This window comes from Pantherophis guttatus, chromosome 4 (assembly GCF_059756535.1).
Source record: "Pantherophis guttatus breed Tessera chromosome 4, ASM5975653v1, whole genome shotgun sequence".
Classification (NCBI taxonomy): domain Eukaryota; kingdom Metazoa; phylum Chordata; class Lepidosauria; order Squamata; family Colubridae; genus Pantherophis; species Pantherophis guttatus.
The window spans coordinates 146,236,017-146,256,364 of NC_142066.1; the positions used below are offsets into that span (position 1 = coordinate 146,236,017).

The following is a 20,348-nucleotide window of genomic DNA, read 5'->3' on the forward strand; positions in this document are numbered from 1 at the left end:
GTTCAGTTGCCTCTTGAAAAAACACCTTTGGGATAACCATGACCTGGATGACTGAGAATCTCTGTAGACACACTAAGCAATTTCCTGGATTGCTGGATGTTATATTTGTCAAATGATTAATAAATATATGTGAATTCATACGCAGTCTGATCTAATACTGTCATGAATTAGATGGTCACAATTCATAAATCACCATCATACTAGTTTTTTTGCCATGCTGATCCACTGAACAATGGCGCAATTTTGGACTATCATTCTCCTTCTAGGCTGAATTCTACAGAAAATCTCACATCCCCTGCAGCAAACATTATTATTATGTTTTATCTGATGCTTGACTCTCAACTACTATGGATTAGTCTAATTGTTTTGTTAGAGAAGTTCATTTATATAATGACTATACACTCTTTAAAATCTTGATATTAATAATGAGACCAAACCCTAGGACCTAGATGGGTCCTTTATTCAACCAACATTATTTTGTGTTTTATCAAACAAGCAAGAGTATCTATGAGAAGGCACAGCAGACAAATAACAATATTCATGTGATACTATCATAATGCAAATGCTGTAAATTACACATTTGTGTCAGATACCAAGACACAAGTTCATAATGGTAGCATAGGTGCAATAATGATATTATAAAGATGTCATCATTTTTGACATTATAGTTTGCTTGAAGAAAATATCCAAGTTGGATGCTAGAAAAGGTCTGCCTGGTTTTTTTGGTTGGGTTTGTTTTTTGTACATTGCTTCTATTGATTGTACTGGCCATCTTGACTTTAAGTAAACTGAGTGGTTCCCCCTGCAGGACAGTGTAAAGAAGACATAATTTTTTTCACATAAGATACAGTTCGATAAAAGCAACCCATGGAGAGTCAGCCAACCTAAGAAACAAAGGGTGATGAAATGAAATCAAATGAAAATGTCTTTAGGTGGTTACATTTGGTGTTGCTTTGGAGAAAGGGATTTTAAAACCAGATGGTTGTCTGATACCACTGGATATAAATACACTGGAAATTCACATGGCAATAAAAGAGGTGATAAGCATATCTCAAAAGTACAATGAGACAAAGCTGGAACAAAGCCAGTCTACATATCTGACTGTTATGCTTATATAACCTGTGAACCCCACTCAGCCCAGTCCTTCTCCGTTCCCATCTTTGGTTTATGTTAAATTATTTTCTTCATTTAGCAGTCCCTCTGCTTGCTTTGTGTTAAGCCTGGCATCCATGCCTCTAAGGATAAAACTGTAATCATTGTTTCTTTTGCTTCTGTATTGATCCAGTTTCATAGCACATTCAGTTATGTTATTATATTACTTGGATCAATGCTATGTTGTTTTGTGGTGGAATTCTCCCAACAGCAGAAAATTCTGCTCACAACAACTCGTCCAGATGACTCTCTCTGTTTAGCCAGGAGCCAAAGCTCTTCCTGCGCTGACCCAGATACAAGTATACACACAAACACACACACACATACAAATTGAGAAAGAGAACCATAATTCATCCTGAAATACAAAAGTCAAAGTATTGCAGAGTGAGAGATTAATCTTATTCACAATGCATTTATTCTAGAATTTGTCCAATGTACCTTATTCTTACCAGAAAAATAGTCTTCCAAGCAATTATTGTTGAAATGAGGAAAACATCTTACCATCTCCACATCTCATGACAAATTATCAATTACATGTCTGGAAAGAAGATGGAATAGAGAGAGAAATTGCATCTGTTCTTGTCTGGGATTCCTTCTCTTTCATTTTCTTGCCTCTGTGACATTTGGTCCTCCCCTTCCTCTTCCTGTCCCTTCCCACTCCTAGAATTCTAGGAGGTGATGGCAAAAAGCTGATTGGTAGAGCCACCCGCCATGCATTAGTTCATCTTCTATCTTAAATAAATATAATATTTAACATGACTATTGAAGAAAGGTTCAAAGTATCATTTTGGATAATATACCCAAGTGAAACCTTCTGCTTGGATCAGCATCTCATTCTTAGTTTCTAACATATTGGGCAGCAGGTCTCTGAACTGAGTTGAACTCTGGCATAAAAAGTTCCCCACCAAGTTGAAAGAGGCTTTTCCTCCATCGGGATTCCATTATATCCAAGCTAATAAACTGCTATCAGGAAACTTTCACTTTAACGTAACAATGAAAGGCAACCTTTGTATGCCATCCAAGTGAAAGCTACCTTTGTTCAGGTAGCCCTCAACTTACAATAGTTCATTTAATGACTGTTCAAAGTTACAATGGCATTGTAAAATCTGACTTATGACCATTTTTCACCATTATAACCTATGCAACATCCCCATAATCATGTTGTCAAGGTTCCGAGTAATGAACCCAAACAAACCAGAACTCTTGAGACTTGAATCCACCTCAAAGAACTTCTTTACTGAGTACATCATATTGGCACGAATTAAAGGAAAACCAACTCTAAATAATTCCCACGGTTTCAGTATAATTAAAAGAAGAAATAAACCCATCCCCAAGGGTCACAGGTCACGTTGGCCAATTAGGTCAGTTGACAGGCTCTCCAGGTACTCCTTCCCCGACCTTATCTGTTCCCCATGGAGATGGCCTTGGTTTCCATGAGTAAGTTCTTTGTTGTGTCTTCTCCCTTTCCCTCCTGTGTGGCAACTGAGGAACAGTAAAATGGCTTCTTCCAAGTTCAGTTCGAAGTGGACACATGTCATCAAAATTCAGATGCTTGGCAACTGGCTCATATTTATGGCCCTTGATGTGTCCCATGGTCATGTGATCAACTTTTGTGACCTTTTGACAAGCAAAGTCAATGGGAAAACCAGATTAATTTAACACCCTGGTTACTAACTTATCAACCACAGGGATTCACTTAACAACCGTAACAAAATAGTTTGTAAAATGGGGCAAAACTCACTTAACAAATGTTTCACTTAGCAACAGAAATTTCGGGGTCCATTGTGGTCGTAAGTCAAGGGCTACCTCTGCTTCCTTAGTTCAAAACGAGTATGCTTGCTTTAGATCCTGGAGAGGCAAGATCTTCAAGTGGTTTTCTGTTCTAAAGGTTTAGTGATAATGCAAATTAAGTTGATGGGAGGTTTTGGGAAGAACAGTAGGGAAATGGGGCAGCTGCATGCATCTACCTTCTCTCAAGGGCCTCAATGTTTTTGTCATGGGGGGACCATAAATTTCTTTCAACAGAAAATGCATCATAGCATAAAAACAAGCAAACCATGGAAGAGTGACAGTCCAATGGTTTTAACAGTATGCAGATTTTATGCACTTAGAACAAGGTGGTTGGTTTCAAGTCAAAGACAAGCTGGTCAAAAATGCAATGCAAGATGTTGCTGAGATTCTTGACTGGCCTTATGGAAGAAGAAAAATATTTTAGCTACTTTCAGAGCCAGCAAGAACAATAGCTGTCCTATAGAAAATACTTATTTAGCAGGGGTGGGAGAAATTTACAAGAGAAAAAAAAGTAAAGATATGATTTAAGGAGAGAGTATAAGAATATATTTCTATACCGTTGTTTTGGGCTTTGTATAGTTCTACAAACAGCACATGGGAAACTTCAAGTCTCTAATTTGTTTTGACAAATAAACCATCATATTGTCTCAAAGATGCTTTTTCAAGAGGCAACTGGACTTTCTGGTTTTTCCTTTGAAGATGTTTCGCTTTTCATCCAAGAAGCTTTTTCAGGTCTGACTGGATAGTGGGAAATACCATCCAGGGAAGTTGATGCAGATTCTGGACCCAAAAGGAAGAAATAGAAAGGACTGGTGATTTTTTTTTTAATGCAATTTTTAATTGATTTGAGAACATTTGTACAATGCTTTAGCCCATCATCTGTATCAAACATATACAGTATTCTCTTTTTTGTCAAACAATGTTTTTGTCCTGGTGTTCTGGATATCCTGCTCAGCTCCATTTAAGAACTGTGTTTGTAATACTTGTTTTATAAGCAGAATAAAAATGTTTATTCTTTTCATTTTGTTCATTTTGCATTATTTGTCTTTTAAAAGCCATATTATGACACAGAAGTGATTATGACTGTTTGAATTAATAATGACAAAATTTTCTGATATTTCTTATCATTTTTGTTTATTTGACTTGTTTATCGGTTTGATTGCTAAAGATTTGTAATCCCTGTGATATTGTGGAGTTCATTAAAAGCATCTGCTAGAGAGAACTTACATGAAATATCATAAAGAGAATATAACAAAGAGTCTGAAAGCTAACCCATAGGGAGAAAAGAATTAGTTCTGATTTGGAATGTAAAAAATAACCTGCAACCTTTCTTTGTGATCCTAGCAGACAACAAGAAGACAGCGAGCGATCAATCTTTGTGCGGTTAAAAGAGGGAAGCTACAGGCTAAAAGAGAACATTCTGTTCCATTTATACGTGAGCACATCACCTTGTGGAGATGCACGCCTCAATTCCCCCTATGAAATCACATCTGACTGTAAGACCTGCATTTCTCTAGTTTTGTTCTCCGTTTTTCTATCTTTATAGATACATGGATAGCTACTTCTGTCTTCTGTCAACATTTTTGTTCTGTAAGTAGGCATCACTTATAAAAATAATGCAACTTGACTTCTCTCAGTGGATTGGGGTAGACATAGACTTGATTCACCCCCATTGTTAACCTGTGGTTTGTTTACCATATTTACTTATATAAATAAGGATAAACCATAATAGATTGGCTTCACACATTGTATTAGTTGGCTTTCCCTTGATAAATTAAGCCAAAAGTCAAATAAACCACACTCTGTTTTAACACAGTATATGAACATAACATAAAATTAGTTGTGAAACTGGGAAACAGACTCTAGACAAGGAAATCTATTTTTCTACTTGCACCTTCAAGTTGGTTTCTCAGAATTGGAATGAACTACAGGTATGTTTAATCAACTAGGTCCTTAATTCAGATTCAAAAGTATGGTTTAAATTAAGTCTCAGTTCTTTTGTTAGAAGCATCTACATTACTATTATCCAGAATTAACACTAAACAAGATAGCTTAATGGTGAAACATTTTGTATTGAATTAGAACAAGTGGAAAACCCAAAAATCCAGGGTTTTTGCTACCATTACAGCAAATACCTTACTACTTAGGGTTAGTAAAGCTTGTGCAAATTCATACGGAAAACCACAATTTTTGTAGCCACTTGGATTTGATTAGTTAAATATTTTAAAAGTAATATTTTGGGCCCTCTAGGATATAGTTCACATCCTTGACCTTGTCCCAAAGTGAAACCAGGTTTTCTTCTTATTCCACTGAGTGAAGCCAGTTTTACCACGCAGATTTCACTAACAGCATTTAAAACTTACATTTGCATATTTTCCTTTGGCAAGCCATTTTCTTTGTAATTTGCTTTTATGAAGATATGCTTTACATTCATGAGTCCTCTGAATTGTCTGTGGCTAGTTAATGGAAGTTTTGCTTTCTTAGTTTAGAGCGGTTCCTTCCTTTTGTGAAGCAGTGATTTAAAGGCATTATCCAGTTAAATTAAGATATGTTAATGTACCACCTCAGTATTTCAATGACACATTTAAAATCCCTCCAGATAATCAAGGCTCCTCCCTAGACTTTTAGTCATGAGGTGAAATATATAGATGATATTGTTTCAAGAAACTAGGGCACAGGTTTCTGAGGGCCATTTCTTTTGAGAATTTACATAATGGACTTGAGAAAGTTTGATGTGTTGCATAAGTCTGTTCCCCCATTCACTTATTGGACTGAGCTCTACATTCTCCAAGAGAAGTGCAGAACCTTCATATGTTTTTATACAAAGTTAGCCATAAAGTTAACAGCAGAAATGAAACAAAAAGTAATATGAGTCAGTCCATGTGTTTGTGAGTTTGTCCCTGGGTTGTGAACAGTCTATCCATGTGTTGCAAGTCTCTTCATGTGTTGTGGACAATCAATCCATGTGTTGTGATTCTGTCCGTAGTGTTCTGGACATCGGTCCAGTCTATGTATTTTGGACAGTCTGACCATGTGTTGTAACTTCTTAATCTCAAAACACATGAACAGACTCAACCATAGTTTCAACTGGCAAATCCTAGACCAAGCTGAATTCAAAACCACTAAAGAATTTCTGGACATTTAGCATTGAGATGAATCAGCCATACAGAGGAACCACATTTACACACTATTCAAAAAAAACAAACAATAAGAAGCCAAGAAGGAAACAAAAAGACCAGAATGCATTCTCCAGCAACCAACACCCAGATAAGCAGGAATTAACACCAGGCAAACAATCAAGCAAGAAACAATACTTTAATCAATCAACAATCAACTACCAAGGAGGAAACCACACTCCCACAAACATTGGTAGGGCAAGCTACTGTGCTATATACAGTAGAAACAGAGAGTGAATTCCACACTCCCAGGCACTGATGTTATTTAGTCAGGTAACAAAACGTCTGCAGACAAACAACCAAGCTCAGAGAGCATCAGCTCCACTATAGAATTCTTCATTCCCAACACTGCTTTAGTTCTTTCAAAGGAGAGAGAGAGGGAGGGAGGGAGGGAGGGAGGGAGGGAGGGAGAGAGGGAGGGAAGGAAGGAGGGAAGGAAGGAAGGAAGGAAGGAAGGAAGGAAGGAAGGAAGGAAGGAAGGAAAGGAAGGAAGGAAGGAAGGAAATAGCAATAGCAATAGCAATAGCAATAGCACTTAGACTTATATACAGCTTCATGGTGTTTTACAGAGTTTGATTAAAGAGTCAGCATATTGCCCCTAACAATCTGGCTCCTCATTTTATCTAGGAAGGATGGAAGGCTGAGTCAATCTTGAGTTGCTGAGAATCAAATTGCTGGCAGTCAGTATAATTAGCCTGCAATACTGCATTCTAACCACTTTGCCACCACAGCTCCTGGAGAAAGGAAGGAAGGAAGGAAGGAAGGAAGGAAGGAAGGAAGGAAGGAAGGAAGGAAGGAAGGAAGGAAGGAAGGAAGGAAGGAAGGAAGGAAGGAAGGAAGATTGCATTTTTATTCGTTCTACTTGTCTTTTTACTCCTTCTTTTGTCACTTATTTATTTATTTTTAATTTATTTATTGAATTTATTCTAGCCTTCCCCACTGAAATAATAAGAAAAAAATCATCCTACTCTATTTTTTTAAAAAAAATTATCTCAACAAGTATGTACCACTTACACATTCAAAATACATGGACAGAACAGGACTGTAGACCATGGAGTTAGTAATGGTGTTAGTAATGGTGGCAGTTGTAGTAATAGGAATCGTACATTTTTAGGCTTTTCATTGCTTTTTTGGAAAATGGGAAAAATAGTTTTAGTTAAACACATAAAGTTTATTCTGGCCTTCCTGTTTTTCATTTTCTTTGTTCTCAATCCATTTTTCTTCCATGATCTGCAATATTTGCTGACCTTAGACAGGTTGGCAAAGAAAATGAATATAAACCTGCCCTAGGCTGTTTCTCCTCTCTTCCCCCTGGGTGGCTTTTCTATCTTTTTGCTAACATGTTGTATTGCCTTGTGCCATTGACTTCCTGATAGCCCAACTCCTGTTTTATCCCACAGTCCCGTTAGGTCTGAAACACACCATTTCATCTTCACGGCATGCAGCCTTCCTCCTGGTTGTCTATTAACCTACAGCTGTGCCAAAGTTCTGATATAGACACATTCTCTGGTACTTCCATCTCAGCAGGATCAGCATGCAGCACTGGCAGCTGGGTCATTGGGTCCATGTGTAATCTAGGAGTAAGAAACAGACACATCATTCCTCTCCCCCCAATAAGAACTCAAGAAAAAGATCCATTATCCCACCATCTTTAGAAGAATATAAATCAAGAATGGGCAAGAGTTGTGCTTCTCCCACCCATTTTCAGGTCTAATCAGAATGCAAATATTTTAGCCCAACCTAGCCAAGGATTGAGGATGATCAGAATTGTACCTAATAAGATTGGGAATAATTGAATGATTCTAAATGTGAATAATTATGTGTTCCTTAAAATCAATAGCCAGGTCTGCTAGATCTAAGTGTCTATGTTATCAGTAAACTTGCATATCACCTCAGACTTTAGATACTGTGGTGAAATTGCTTCAGAAAGGATAGGATTATTTGCAATGAAGGGTCATTTTAACTCTAATTCTTTAACATCCCCTTTTCCAAGTACAGAGCACTGATTTCATAAGCTCATTCCAAGAAGTGGTGGAGAACAAGGAAGAGAAAGTGGAGAGGGTGACTCTTGGACATCTCCTGTAGTAACTAGTAGAAACCTAGTGTTTTGAAATACAATTTAACCATTATTCTAGTTTTTTTAATAACAAAAACTGATAAAAATATGCTGCAAAATAACACTGATTTCTCCTGAGCCATAAATCCCTAACTGGCCTTAATACTGATGTTCCTTTAGAACCCCAAGGCATTCCAAAACATTGGATATGAAATTAATATCCTAGAAGACAAAAATAACAACTTAATAGGTTAGGATGAGTTGACTGAAAATAGCAGAATTGACTTCCTGATAGCCTGTTTTATCCCACAGTCCCGTTAGTCAGTGCAAAGTTCATTGCTTAAGAAACACACAGGCATAAGATGAAGGAAAGGAAACACACAGGCATAAGATGAAGGATCCTGGCTTGGTAATAATACTTGATTAATACTACAACCTGAATGTGTTTCAACAGAGGGATGTACCAGTTAAAACAGCAAATATAATCTTAAACTTCGTCAACAAAAATGTCATTTTCAAATCAAGGGAAGTAATAATTCAACTTGTTTCAATATTCAATTCTGTGCAGGTACCATGCTTTTAAGAGTATGAGGCAAAAATAGGTTCAAAGAAGGACAACATGGATGATTAAGAGAAATTGTCTTCCTGTTAAAGAAAATTGAAAGAATTGGGAATGTGTGGTTTTGGGAGGTAAAGATTGAGAAGTTTTCTTTTTTCATTAATTTAGTAAATTTGTATTCCATCTTTCTTTTAGAAGCTAAGACAGCATACATAGCATCCCTTCTACCAAAGCTAACTCTGTGGAATAGGCACCGTGTATATGACTGACCCAAAGTCATCCAGGACGTTTCCATGGTTATGGGGAAACTATAATCTATGCCTCCTTAGTACCAGTTCAACACTTTAACCATTACCCCAGCCTGGCTCTTACTTTTCAGATATATCATCTAAAACAGTGGTCCCCAATCTTTTGGTACTAGGGACTGGTTTTTGTGGAAAACAATTTTCCACAGAATGGGGAGCTATGTGAAATAGAATAAAATAGAATAACAGAGCTGGAAGGGAACTTGGAGCTCTTCAAGTCCAATCCCCTGCTTAGGCAGGAAACCCTACAACACTTCAGACAAATGGTTATCCAACATCTTAAAATCTTCCAGTGTTGGAGCATTCACAACTTCTGGAGGCAAGTTGTTCTATTGATTAATTGTTCTAACTGTCAGGAAATTTCTCCTTAGAGAGAAGTTGCTTCTCTCCTTGATTAGTTTCCACTCATTGCTTCTTGTTCTACCCTCAGCTGCTTTGAAGAATAGCTTGACTCTCTCTTCTTTGTGGCAACCCTTGAGATATTGGAACACTGCTATCATGTCTCCCCTAGTCCTTCTCTTCATTAAACTAGATATACCCAGTTCCTGCAACTGTTCTTCATATGTTTTAGCCTCCAGTCCCCTAATCATCTTTGTTGCTCTTCTCTGCACTCTTTCTAGAGTCTCAACATCTTTTTTACATTGTGGTGACCAAAACTGAATGCAATATTCCAGGTGTGGCCTTACCAAGGCATTATATAGTGGTACTAACATTTCACATGATCTTGATTCTATCCCTCTGTTTATGCAGCCCAGAACTGTGTTGGCTTTTTTGGCAGCTGCTGCACATTGCTGGCTCATATCTAAATGGTTGTCCACTAGGACTCCAAGATCCCTCTTTTGGTTTTGGTTTTGGTTTTGGTTTTGGTTTTGGTTTGGTTTTGGTTTTGGTTTTGGTTTTGGTTTCATTTGCTCGCTCGTCACACTCCTCCAGTTGTGTTGCCCAGTTCCTAACAGGCCATGGATGGGTACCAGTCCGTGGCCCAGCAGTTGGGTATCCCTGATTTAAAAGAATGTATCACACAAAAGTGGGCCAAAAATCCAGACCACTGACTATGGAATAAAGTAATTAATAACAGGAAACCATATTCCAGCCAAATGCTTTTAAACAGGAAAAGCATCTTAGCAGTTGCCCAGAGAGGTGGTGATAGGCTGGACAAATTATTTTCTAATTGTTTTAATTTTTTTTTTGTCTTCCTGCTAATTAATTAATTAATTTGTTTGTTTGTTTGTCAACAAGTACAAGGAAACAAGTAACAGTATAGACATAGACATGGACACATGAAAAAAATTGGCACAAATAAAAGGATATAAATAGGCAAAATATAGCCATAAACATATAGAATGATCACATATAAATGGGGACAGTAGGACAAGGATGGTAGGTACATTGGTGCACTTATGAACGCCCCCTTAGGGACCTCTTAAGAAACATGAAAGGTCCATGGTAGACAGTTTAAGGTAAAAGGTATGGGGATTAGCGAGACTAACAACAGGATCAGGTAGAGTGCAATTTGGTTGCCTGAACTGTATAGGGCCGTGATGGCGAACCTATGTGCCACAGGTGGCACACAGAGCCATCTCTGCTGGCACGCGTGCCGTCAACGTAGGTCAGATCTCCATGGCATTTCTTTCATGAGCTTCTGTTTCTCTGCAAACGACAAAACAGAAGCTCATGGGAAAAAAAGATCTTTACCTCTTGCCACGCTGCCGGTGTTGGGATGCCCCATCTCCCATTGCCAGCTGATCTTTGGGTCTCTGCTGTGCACGCGCACATGTCCATGCATGTGCACATCTGCGCATGTCTCTGCAAGTGCCCATCCGCATATGTCTGCACATGTGCACACACATGTCCGTGTGTGTTGCGCATGAGTTGCGCACTCACACCTTTTAGGTTGGGCATGCACGCACCCAGTTTGGGCATTCAGTGTCTAAAAGGTTCGCCATCACTGGTATAGGGTGTTAGATTTTGTACTTGGGAATTCTGGGAGTTGGAATCCACAGATATTGAAATTGCTGAGGTTGGTTAACATTGATCTAAATGTTCCCTTCAGCATATTCTGTGGTTAGCTTAGTTATTGTCTTCTGCTTCTATAGTACCTCTAAACAGTGTTTCTTCTGAGCAGTTACTGTGATATTATCTGCTTGGTATTTGACATGCACTTACAACTATTCATTTAGTGAAATCAAAGTTAAAATAGCACTTATGTAAAAAGCAATTTATGACCATTTTCACACTTATGACCATTGCAGCATTCCCATGGTGACATGATCGAAATTTGGCCGCTTGGCAATTGGCATATATTTATGATGGTTTCAGTATCCCAGGGTCATCTTTTGTGACTTTCTGATGAGCAAAGTCAGTGGGGAAGCCAGATCCACTTAACATCCATGTTACTAACTTAACAACTGTAGTGATTCACTTAACAACTGTGGCAAGAAAGTTCGTAGAATGGGACAAAGTTCACAAAAGAACTATCTTGTTTAGCAATGGAAAACCGTTGTGGTTGTAAATCAAGGGACTACCTGTATTGTTTTAATTCCATTTTATTCTCCACTGTGGGATGACTAAGTAGAACCGGCTGCTTGTAAATTCATTAAACAAATAAAAATAAATTTTTAAAAAGGACAGAACTGGCCACATACCAAGACACTTTTTTTCCCTCAGAAATTGGGCAGGGTCGTATAAACATCCTTTGCGATGGAATAAGAAAATTATTCCTAACTCTTCTCAATGAATTGGTGACATTGGATGGGGGACTGTCTCTCCCATGTAGGAGTCAGAAACATGATAATAGAGGATCATAGATACTTAACTCTAATTGTTTGTCTTGGTGACCAAAGCAGACCTTAAGTGTCAGCTTTGACTATGTATAATTTCAAGCCTGGGTGATGAAATGAAAACAACATTTTAGACTCAAAGAGGCTATACACGGGCAGTTTCTTGTTAAATGTAGGAAGTTGTATAGCATCCCTGCCAGATGGTCAACAGGCCCCTACTTCAAGACTGCCAGCAATCAAGAGCATCTCATCTCCTGAGACAGTTTATTCTTCTGCCAAACAGCTTTTGCTGTGAGATAAGTTTTTCCTAAAGTTCTGGTCAAAATCTGCTTCCTTGCAGTTTCCATCCATTAGTTCCAGTCCTGCTCTGCTTCCTTGTAGTTTCCATCCATTAGTTCTAGTCCTGTTCTCTCGAGTAACAAAGAACAAGTAGATTCCATCTTCTGCATGACAGATATTTGAAGACTTGTGTGTCCTTAATCTTCTGTTCTGAAGGTTGATATATTCCCAGATCTTTCATTTGTTTTTGATAGGAGTTGGTTTCCAGACTCCTCAGTCTCCTGGTTGCCCTTCTTTTGACATAGTCCATTGAAAAAATTGCAAGGAGTATGTTTGGATAGCAGCAGAATATAACTTCCTGGGTTTGATGCTGTATCTTCTTCCCATTCATCTTGTTCCTTATAGAAGAATTTTATGTAACTTTTCTACTAGCCATCTGGATCTAGTCTATAATTTACAGCAGTGCTTTCCAAACCTGATAAATTACTCCAAAATCCGATAAAAGTCATTTTTCTTTGGGTAACAACACACAAAGACATTACCTAATCATAACAGACATTTTAACTGACTTAAAGTGTTTTACCTGTTTGAGTAAAAAAGACTTACTGATAGGCAGTATTGTGTAATAAAGGAAAACATTTGGTGAGCACCGATTTAGAGCCTGGGATGTAAGCCTTGGAAGTTATGTAGCTGATATCCTTGCCCAGTTGAAACATTCAGAAAGTTCTAATTAGCAATCTAATGTTTAGAAAGCTTTATCTAAGCACTGTGATACTACAGATTTAAAGCATAACCCACCAAAACAGTTGTAGATGAATTTAATGTAAGAAACGAGTCAGATCAGTTGTTCAAATATCCAACACAATTGAGAAACTATTCTTTTTATTTAAAAAAAAAACCCTATTCCTTATATAATAAAACATCCAGCTTCTAGGGTAGGGTAGGGTAGGGTAGGGTAGGGTAGGGTAGAATAGAATAGAATAGAATAGAATAGAATAGAATAGAATAGAATAGAATAGAATAGAATAGAACAGAACAGAACAGAACAGAACAGAACAGAACAGAACAGAATAGAATAGAATAGAATAGAATAGAATAGAATAGAATAACAGAGTTGGAAGGGACTTGGAGGTCTTCTGGTCCAACCCCCTGATTAGGCAGGAAACCCTATACCAGTGATGGCTAACCTTTTTGCTATCACATGCCAGGAGTGGGGGGAGCGTGGAGGGGGTCGTGCATACACGTGCCCACACCCAAAATTCTATGTGCCCCACCCCGGCACATGCATGCACGACCCCCCCATGCTTCTCCACTCCTCGCATGCAATGGCCTATTTTTCTCTCTCCCCAGGCTCCAGAGCATTTCTAGGAGTCTGGGGAGGGCAAAAACGGCCTTCCCCATCCCCCTGGAGGCTCTCCAGAGGCCAAAAATGGCCCATTTGCCAACTTCCAGTGGGACCCAAAGGCCCGTTTTTTGCTCTCCCCAGGCTCCAGAGCCTCTCTGGAGGCCGGACACAGCCCGTTTGTCAACTTCAGGTTTCCGGTGGGACCAGGTTTCCCCTGATTCAGGGGAAAATTTGATGTGGAGTCAGATCAACTGGCTCTATTCCTTGACTCTGCCAGAGTCCATATAGAGCATTATGGACACCTTTACCCATCACACAGAGCCATGGTAAATACCATCACCGAACCTGCCTATCAGGTTCAAACAGGTCGATGGGTCCCTAGTGGGGGGAGCCTATGCCACCACCTGACTGAACCAGTGAGGCTAGAGCTAGTTGACCACTGGGAATCAATTTGATTCATAATAGCCCCCCCCCAATGACAGACGCGGTCATACTGGGGCTCTCCTGGCTAGACAAGTGGGGCCTGACCATCTGGTGGCAAGGGGGCAACTGGAGGCTGAGGATAGCAAGAGAACTCAACCCCCTCTGCACCAGCAAATAGGGGCATTGCCCCACACAGGAAAAATCTCCTAAGGCCCCACCAGAACAATTGGCAGCCACCTCTGACAAAACCCCAGAGCCAAACACATCCCCAAAGAATATCAGGACCTCACGGAAGTGTTCAGCGAAACAGAATGTGATGTCCTACCACCACCACCACCACCGCGAAACGAACTGCACCATCGAAATCATCCCCAAGGCTAAACTTCCCGAACTCAAACTGTACGCCATGATGCCCCAGGAAATACAAGAAATGTGCAAATACATAGACAAGAACCTAGCAAGGGGGTTCATTAAGCCGAGCAAGCCACGAGTCGCAGTCCCAATTCTATTTAAAGAAAAAAAAGAACAATGAGATTATGCGTAGATTTTAGGGAAATTAACTCCATGTGTGCGCACAACATATACTGAGAAGCCTACTACCAAATCCATATGAGGGAGGGAGATGAACAGAAAACAGCATTTAACTGCCCCCTAGGGAGTTTCCCATTCAAAGTAATGCCATTACTTTGCCATTAACTGCCATGCAGTTAACAAACGAGGTGCTGCACAAGAACCTCTATAAGGGGGTCCTCGTCTACCTGAACGACATCCTCATCTACACTGAGACCATGGAAGACCTAGTCCAGCAGGTACTGAAAAAACTTCTGGTGGCAAACCTGTATGTCAAGCTATCAAATTTCAATGCCCATGGATAGACTACCTGAGCTACTGAGTGTCAAATGAGGGGATAGAGATGGACCCAGCCAAGTGCAAACCATCCTAGGCTGGCAGCCCTCTCACACCCACAAGCAGCTACAAAGCTTCCTAGGATTCGCAAACTTTTACAGGCAATTCATGCCCTCTTTTGCAAATATTGCCAAACCCATGACAGACCTCCTAAAGACAGGGGGCCCAGGGATGAAGCCTCGCCCAGGACAATTCCTACAGTGGGACCTAACCTGCCATAAGGCATTCGAAACACTAAAATAAGTTTTCACAAAGGAACCAGCACTGAAACATCCTGACCCCGAATAACCCTTCATCATCCAAGCAGATGCCAGTGATGTGATAGTGGGAGCAATTCTGCTCTAGAGAACTAGCCAGGGGAAATTACAACCATGCACCTAAACCTCCCACAACTCACAGACAAGGAGAGACAATGGCCTGCTTAGGAAAAAGAGGCTTTTGCAGTAAGATGGGCACTCCTAATCTGGCACCACCTACTGTTTGAAGTCTGGATTGACCACAAAAATCTGGAGGCCCTTAGGACTCCACAGAAACTATCACCCAAACAGGTCTGCTGGGCTCAATACTTCAACCAATTCAACTTTGTGCTAAAACACATCCCAGGGGGGAGGAATTTCCTAGCTGATGCCCTCTCCCAATTGCCCCAATACAAATGTGGGTGGGAGGAAGTACCCTACCCCCTACCCAAATAGCAGCCCAAGTGACCACCAGACAATAATGCCGTGACTGGCAAGACCAAACCTCAAGCGATCTAACCTGAAAACTCAAAACCGAACTTCAAGCAGACCCCTGGTTCCATGACAACCAACACATCTTGACAAAAAAGGGAGGACCTAGCATGGAGGGGGATGAAGCTCTACATACCCGAGTTCCTAAGCACCTTAATCCTCCAGAGAAGCCACAATATCAAATCGGCGGGTCACTTTGGATTCCTAAAGACTTTACACTTAGTGCGGAGGCAATTCTGGTGGCCCAGCATAAAGAAAGACATGGACATTATACATCTGTGCCTCTATGAAAAAGTGACCAGGAAACCCCCCTGGGTTTTCCAGGTTGGGTTTTCCAGGTCGCCCACCCTGCTGCAACCAGTGGCAGAGCCAATGAGATCATGGGAGGAAATCGCAATGGACTTTATAGTGGAGTTGCCAAAGAGCGGGGGAACACTGTGATCTGGACTGTGATTGACTTATTCTCCAAGCAGGCACACTTCATACCTTGCAGTAGACTACCCTACCAGCTAGCCAAACTGTTCCTGAAGCACATCTATCATCTGCATGGAGTACCACATAGAATCATCTCAGAAAGAGGGGTCCAGTTCACGGCTAAGTTCTGGAGGAGTTTCTGCAGTCCATTGGGTCATCCCAGATCCTTACCTCAGCTTTTCATCCTGCCACCAGGATGAAAAGAACAATTGAATGCCATGGTAGAACAGTACCTGAGGTGTTACGTGAACTACCAGCAGCCCAGTTGGTCAGACCCTTTGCCTTTCGCTGAGGTCGCATATAATAATGCTGTTCACAGTAGCACAGGACTAACCCCTTTCAAAGTAGTTAGCAGCATGGACTTCGTCCCAATGCCAGAATACCCAAGGAATCCCCCCTCCTCAGTCAGTTTAACCCTAAAGCAGCATGGGAGAATGTCAAGAAAGCTCTAGCTAAGGTGGCGCAGACCTAAAAGCAACAGGCAGGTAAGCACCAAGCCCACAGCAACCATTCCAGCTGGGAGAAAAGGTTTACCTCTCCACAAAATATTTAAGGTTAAAACTCCACAGCAAGAAGCTGGGACCCAAGTTTATGGGGCCATTCCCCATAGTGAAGATTGTCAACCCAGTCACGGTGCAATTAAAATTTCCCTGACTATTAGAGAAGATACACTCGGTATTCCACAGCAGCCTCTTAAAACCCGTGGTTGAGTTGACTCTGAGACAACTATCCCGTGAGCCTCTGAACCCAGTGGTTATAGGGAGCTAAATCCATTATGAAGTACAACATATCCTTGACTCTAGGTGGCACAGGATACAACTCCAATACCTAATCAAGTGGAAGGGCTATCCCCTATTGGAAGTATCTTGGGAAAAGAGTAGAAACATCCAAGCTGACCGCCTCATAGCCAAATTCCATGAAGACAACCCAACAAAGCTGGGGAGGAATCGCACCCCTAAAATGTATACCTGTACTCAAACTATCTTTGCTTTGAACAGGTTGCCTGTTCAAAGTGAGGGAAGCCAGATGTCAACCCGCGAAGCCTTCCTGATCTGCTCTTGAGTTGCCAAAGGGAGGGGGATGGGAAATCAAGCCTCACAGCTGTATCAAGGAGTTTGCACCTCAGTCAAAACAAAGCACATTCCAGCCAGCAAATGTCAAAGCTATCTCCACAGCGATCCACTGTGGCCGGAGGGAGTGACTTCTACACTACTTTCTTCATTCCTCCTCTCCTTCCCTTTCCTACTTTCCCTTCCCTTCCCCCACTCCTCTTTTCTTCCTTTTCTAACCCTCTCTTCTTTCCCCTCCCCTTTCTTCCTTTTTCTTTTCCCTCTTTTCTATCCCTCTCTCTCCTTTCCTCTCTTCTCCCCTCCTACCCTTTCTCTGCTCCTCTCTCTTTTCCCACTCCCTTGTTTCCATTTTTAATTCAATCTAGAATGGTATCCAGGTAGCCCCGATTTTCTATTTATATACATCTTCATTTCAATTTCTTATTTGTTTAATAATTACTATTATTTCATCACTTTGTACACTTTTTATAGCAACACTTTTTCCCTTCCCTCCCTTCCCCCTTTTTCATTTACCTAGGCGTCATCTGGGTTTCTATTATTTTTATTATCTTTTCTCTTATCTGTTGTTTCCCTATCCACTTTATCTCTATACCTTCATTCATATTTCTTTTCTAACCAATCATAAAATTTTCCCCATGTCTTAAAATACATCAGTTCCTCTTTATCTTTTATTCTCAATGCTAATCTATTCATTTCTGCACATTCTAAAATTTTCTTTATTATCTCACCTTCTGATAGGATTTTATCAGCTTTCCAATTTTTTGCAAATACTACTCTAGCCGTAGTATTTTCTTTACTACGATACTCTATATGTATCTTCTTTACTATACTTCTCCAGTAATATTCCCAATAAAAATGTTTCTGGTCTTAACTCTATACATTGCTGTAACATTCCCTCTAGCCATGTTTATATTTTAACCCAATAATTCTTTGCCTCTTATACATCTACCACATATGATAAAAAGATCTCGGCAATTGATGACATTTCCAACATTTAGGTGATTTATCTTTAAACATTTTAGCTAGTCTTTCTGGTGGCATATGCCATCTATAAAACATCTTATACAAATTTTCTTTATATGCTGTTGCCATTGTTAATTTATAATTTCTCTCCCATAATCGTTGCCATTTCTCCAATTCAATTGTATAGCCAAAAATTTTTGCCCATGCTATCATTGTTTCTTTTACTTCTTCATCTTCTAATCTAACAACAAATAATTATATAGTTTCTTAATCACTTCTTCATCTGTTCCTGTCAATATCTCATCCAATTCTGATTTCCCCAGATTAAAACTGTACTGTCTGCGATCCATTTCAAATCTTGATTGTATTTGCACTCTCGTATACCAATCTATTTCAATCCTGTGCTTCTCTAAGTCTTGCTTTTGTTTCAATTCTCCCTGTTCTGTTAAAATACCTTTATATCTAATAATATTCCCCAAATTCACAATACTTGGATTTGTCAAGGGTTCTATTGTTGAAAGCCACATTGGTATTTCCAAATAGTTTTTTTCTTTCACTCTCTCCTACACTAATAACAAACTATTTCTTACATAATGTCTCTGGATATATCCATGTATCCTTTGTTTCCTGTACCATAGGAAAGCATGCCAACCTAGTTGTAAATCATGTCCCTCCAATGTCAATATTCTTACATTTCTCAATAAAATCCATTCTTTAATCCATGTTAATACTGCTGCTTGTAATGTAGTTCCCAGTTCGGTAGTCTAAACCCACCTTTAATTCTTGCATCTTGTAGCATTTTTATATTAATTCTCCCTTGCCATTTATATTTCCATATTTTTCTCTTCAAATTTTCAAAATATTTTTTCTCCAGTTTTATTGGTATCATTTGAAACAGAAATAACAGTTTTGGCATTATGTTCATTTTTATTAATGCTATTCTTCCCATTAATGACAGTTGCAGATTTCTCCAAACCTATTTCAATTTGTTTTTTCAACTTATAATAATTATCTTCCTTAATATTTACACATCTTGGCATTAAATGAATGCCCAAATATTTTACTTTCTTCACTATTTGAATGTCCAGTTTTTCCATTATTTCCTTTTTTTCTTTTCTCTCATATTTTTTACTAATATTTTTGTCTTATCCTTATTAATTTTCAATCGTGCTTCTTCTCCATATTCTTCTAATTGCTCGAGCAATTTTGGCGCTGTCTCTATTGGATCTTCCATAATAAACACCAAATCATCCGCAAATGCTTGCAATTTGTACTCCTCTTTTTTGATTTTCATTATCATTTCCTTATACTGTCTCACTTTTCTATTTAAAATCTCTAATATCAATATAAATAACAACAGAGATAACGGGCATCCTTGTCTTGTTCCTTTTCCAATATCCATTTTTCTTGTCATTTCGCCATTTACAATCACTTTTGCCGATTGGTCTTTATATATATAGTTTTAATCATATTTATGAATCTATCCCCAAAGTCCATCATTTTTAACTGTGTTACCATAAATTGCCAATTCACATTATCAAATGCTTTCTGTGAGTCTAAAAACAACAACACTATTTGCTTCTCTGGATGTGCTTCATAGTATTCTAATGTGTTTAATATAATCCGCATATTGTCTTTAATTTGTCTTTTTGGTAAAAAAAAAAAATTCTTTACTTGTTATAAATCTGCCTCTTCTTTTGGTATCAAAGTTATATATGCTTCCATCCATGAGTCCAGAATCTTATTTTTTAGTAGTAATTCATTAAATACCTGCAGCATCAAGTTGCTTAATACATCTTGTAACATTTTATATACCTCTGCTGGTAACCCATCCGGACCTAGTGTTTTCCCATTCTTTTGTCTTTTAATTCCCTCCATTAATTCCATCACTGATATTCTGCCTTCTAACATTTTTTTTTAAAAAATTCAGAATCTTAAGTATTTCCGCTTTTTCTAAATATTGTTCTATCTTTTCCTCTACAACTATCTCTTGTTGATACAGTCCATTATAATATTTCTCAATTATTCTTTTTTTTTTCCTCATTTTTTATAACATACATTTCCATCTTGGTCAACTAGTTGACTTATTAACTTCCTTTCTTTCTCTTTTTTCATTCTATATGCTAACCACCATCCTGGTTTGTTTGCATTTTCAAAGAAGTTTTGCTTTGTAGCTTTTATTTTATTTGCCAGCTCTTCATTTTTCCATTACACTGGTTTTTGTTTTTTTGTTTTTTTTCATTCTGTGAGCATTTTCTCCTCAGGTGTCCATGCTTTCCCCTATGGGGCCTGCAGCATTTTCAAAATGGTGGGTCTGAAGTGTTAATTATAGATGAACTGT

General features: G+C 39.1%; 1 protein-coding gene across 4 annotated transcripts in view; it reads left to right on the top strand.

The window, feature by feature from the left end:
• Nucleotides 1-20,348, top strand: part of ADARB2 (adenosine deaminase RNA specific B2 (inactive)) — a 475,071-nt gene that overhangs the window by 415,987 nt on the left and 38,736 nt on the right. For 3 of the 4 annotated variants that reach the window (XR_004588522.3, XR_004588523.3, XM_034402118.3), the window contains exon 7: nt 4,288-4,439. Coding sequence is in view for 2 of the 4 variants with exons in the window: in XM_034402118.3 (XP_034258009.1) it covers nt 4,288-4,439 (152 nt within the window). In the remaining 2 variants the exon portion in view is untranslated. The remainder of the gene's footprint in view (nt 1-4,287; nt 4,440-20,348) is intronic. The other variant, XM_034402119.3, reaches the window with a different exon arrangement.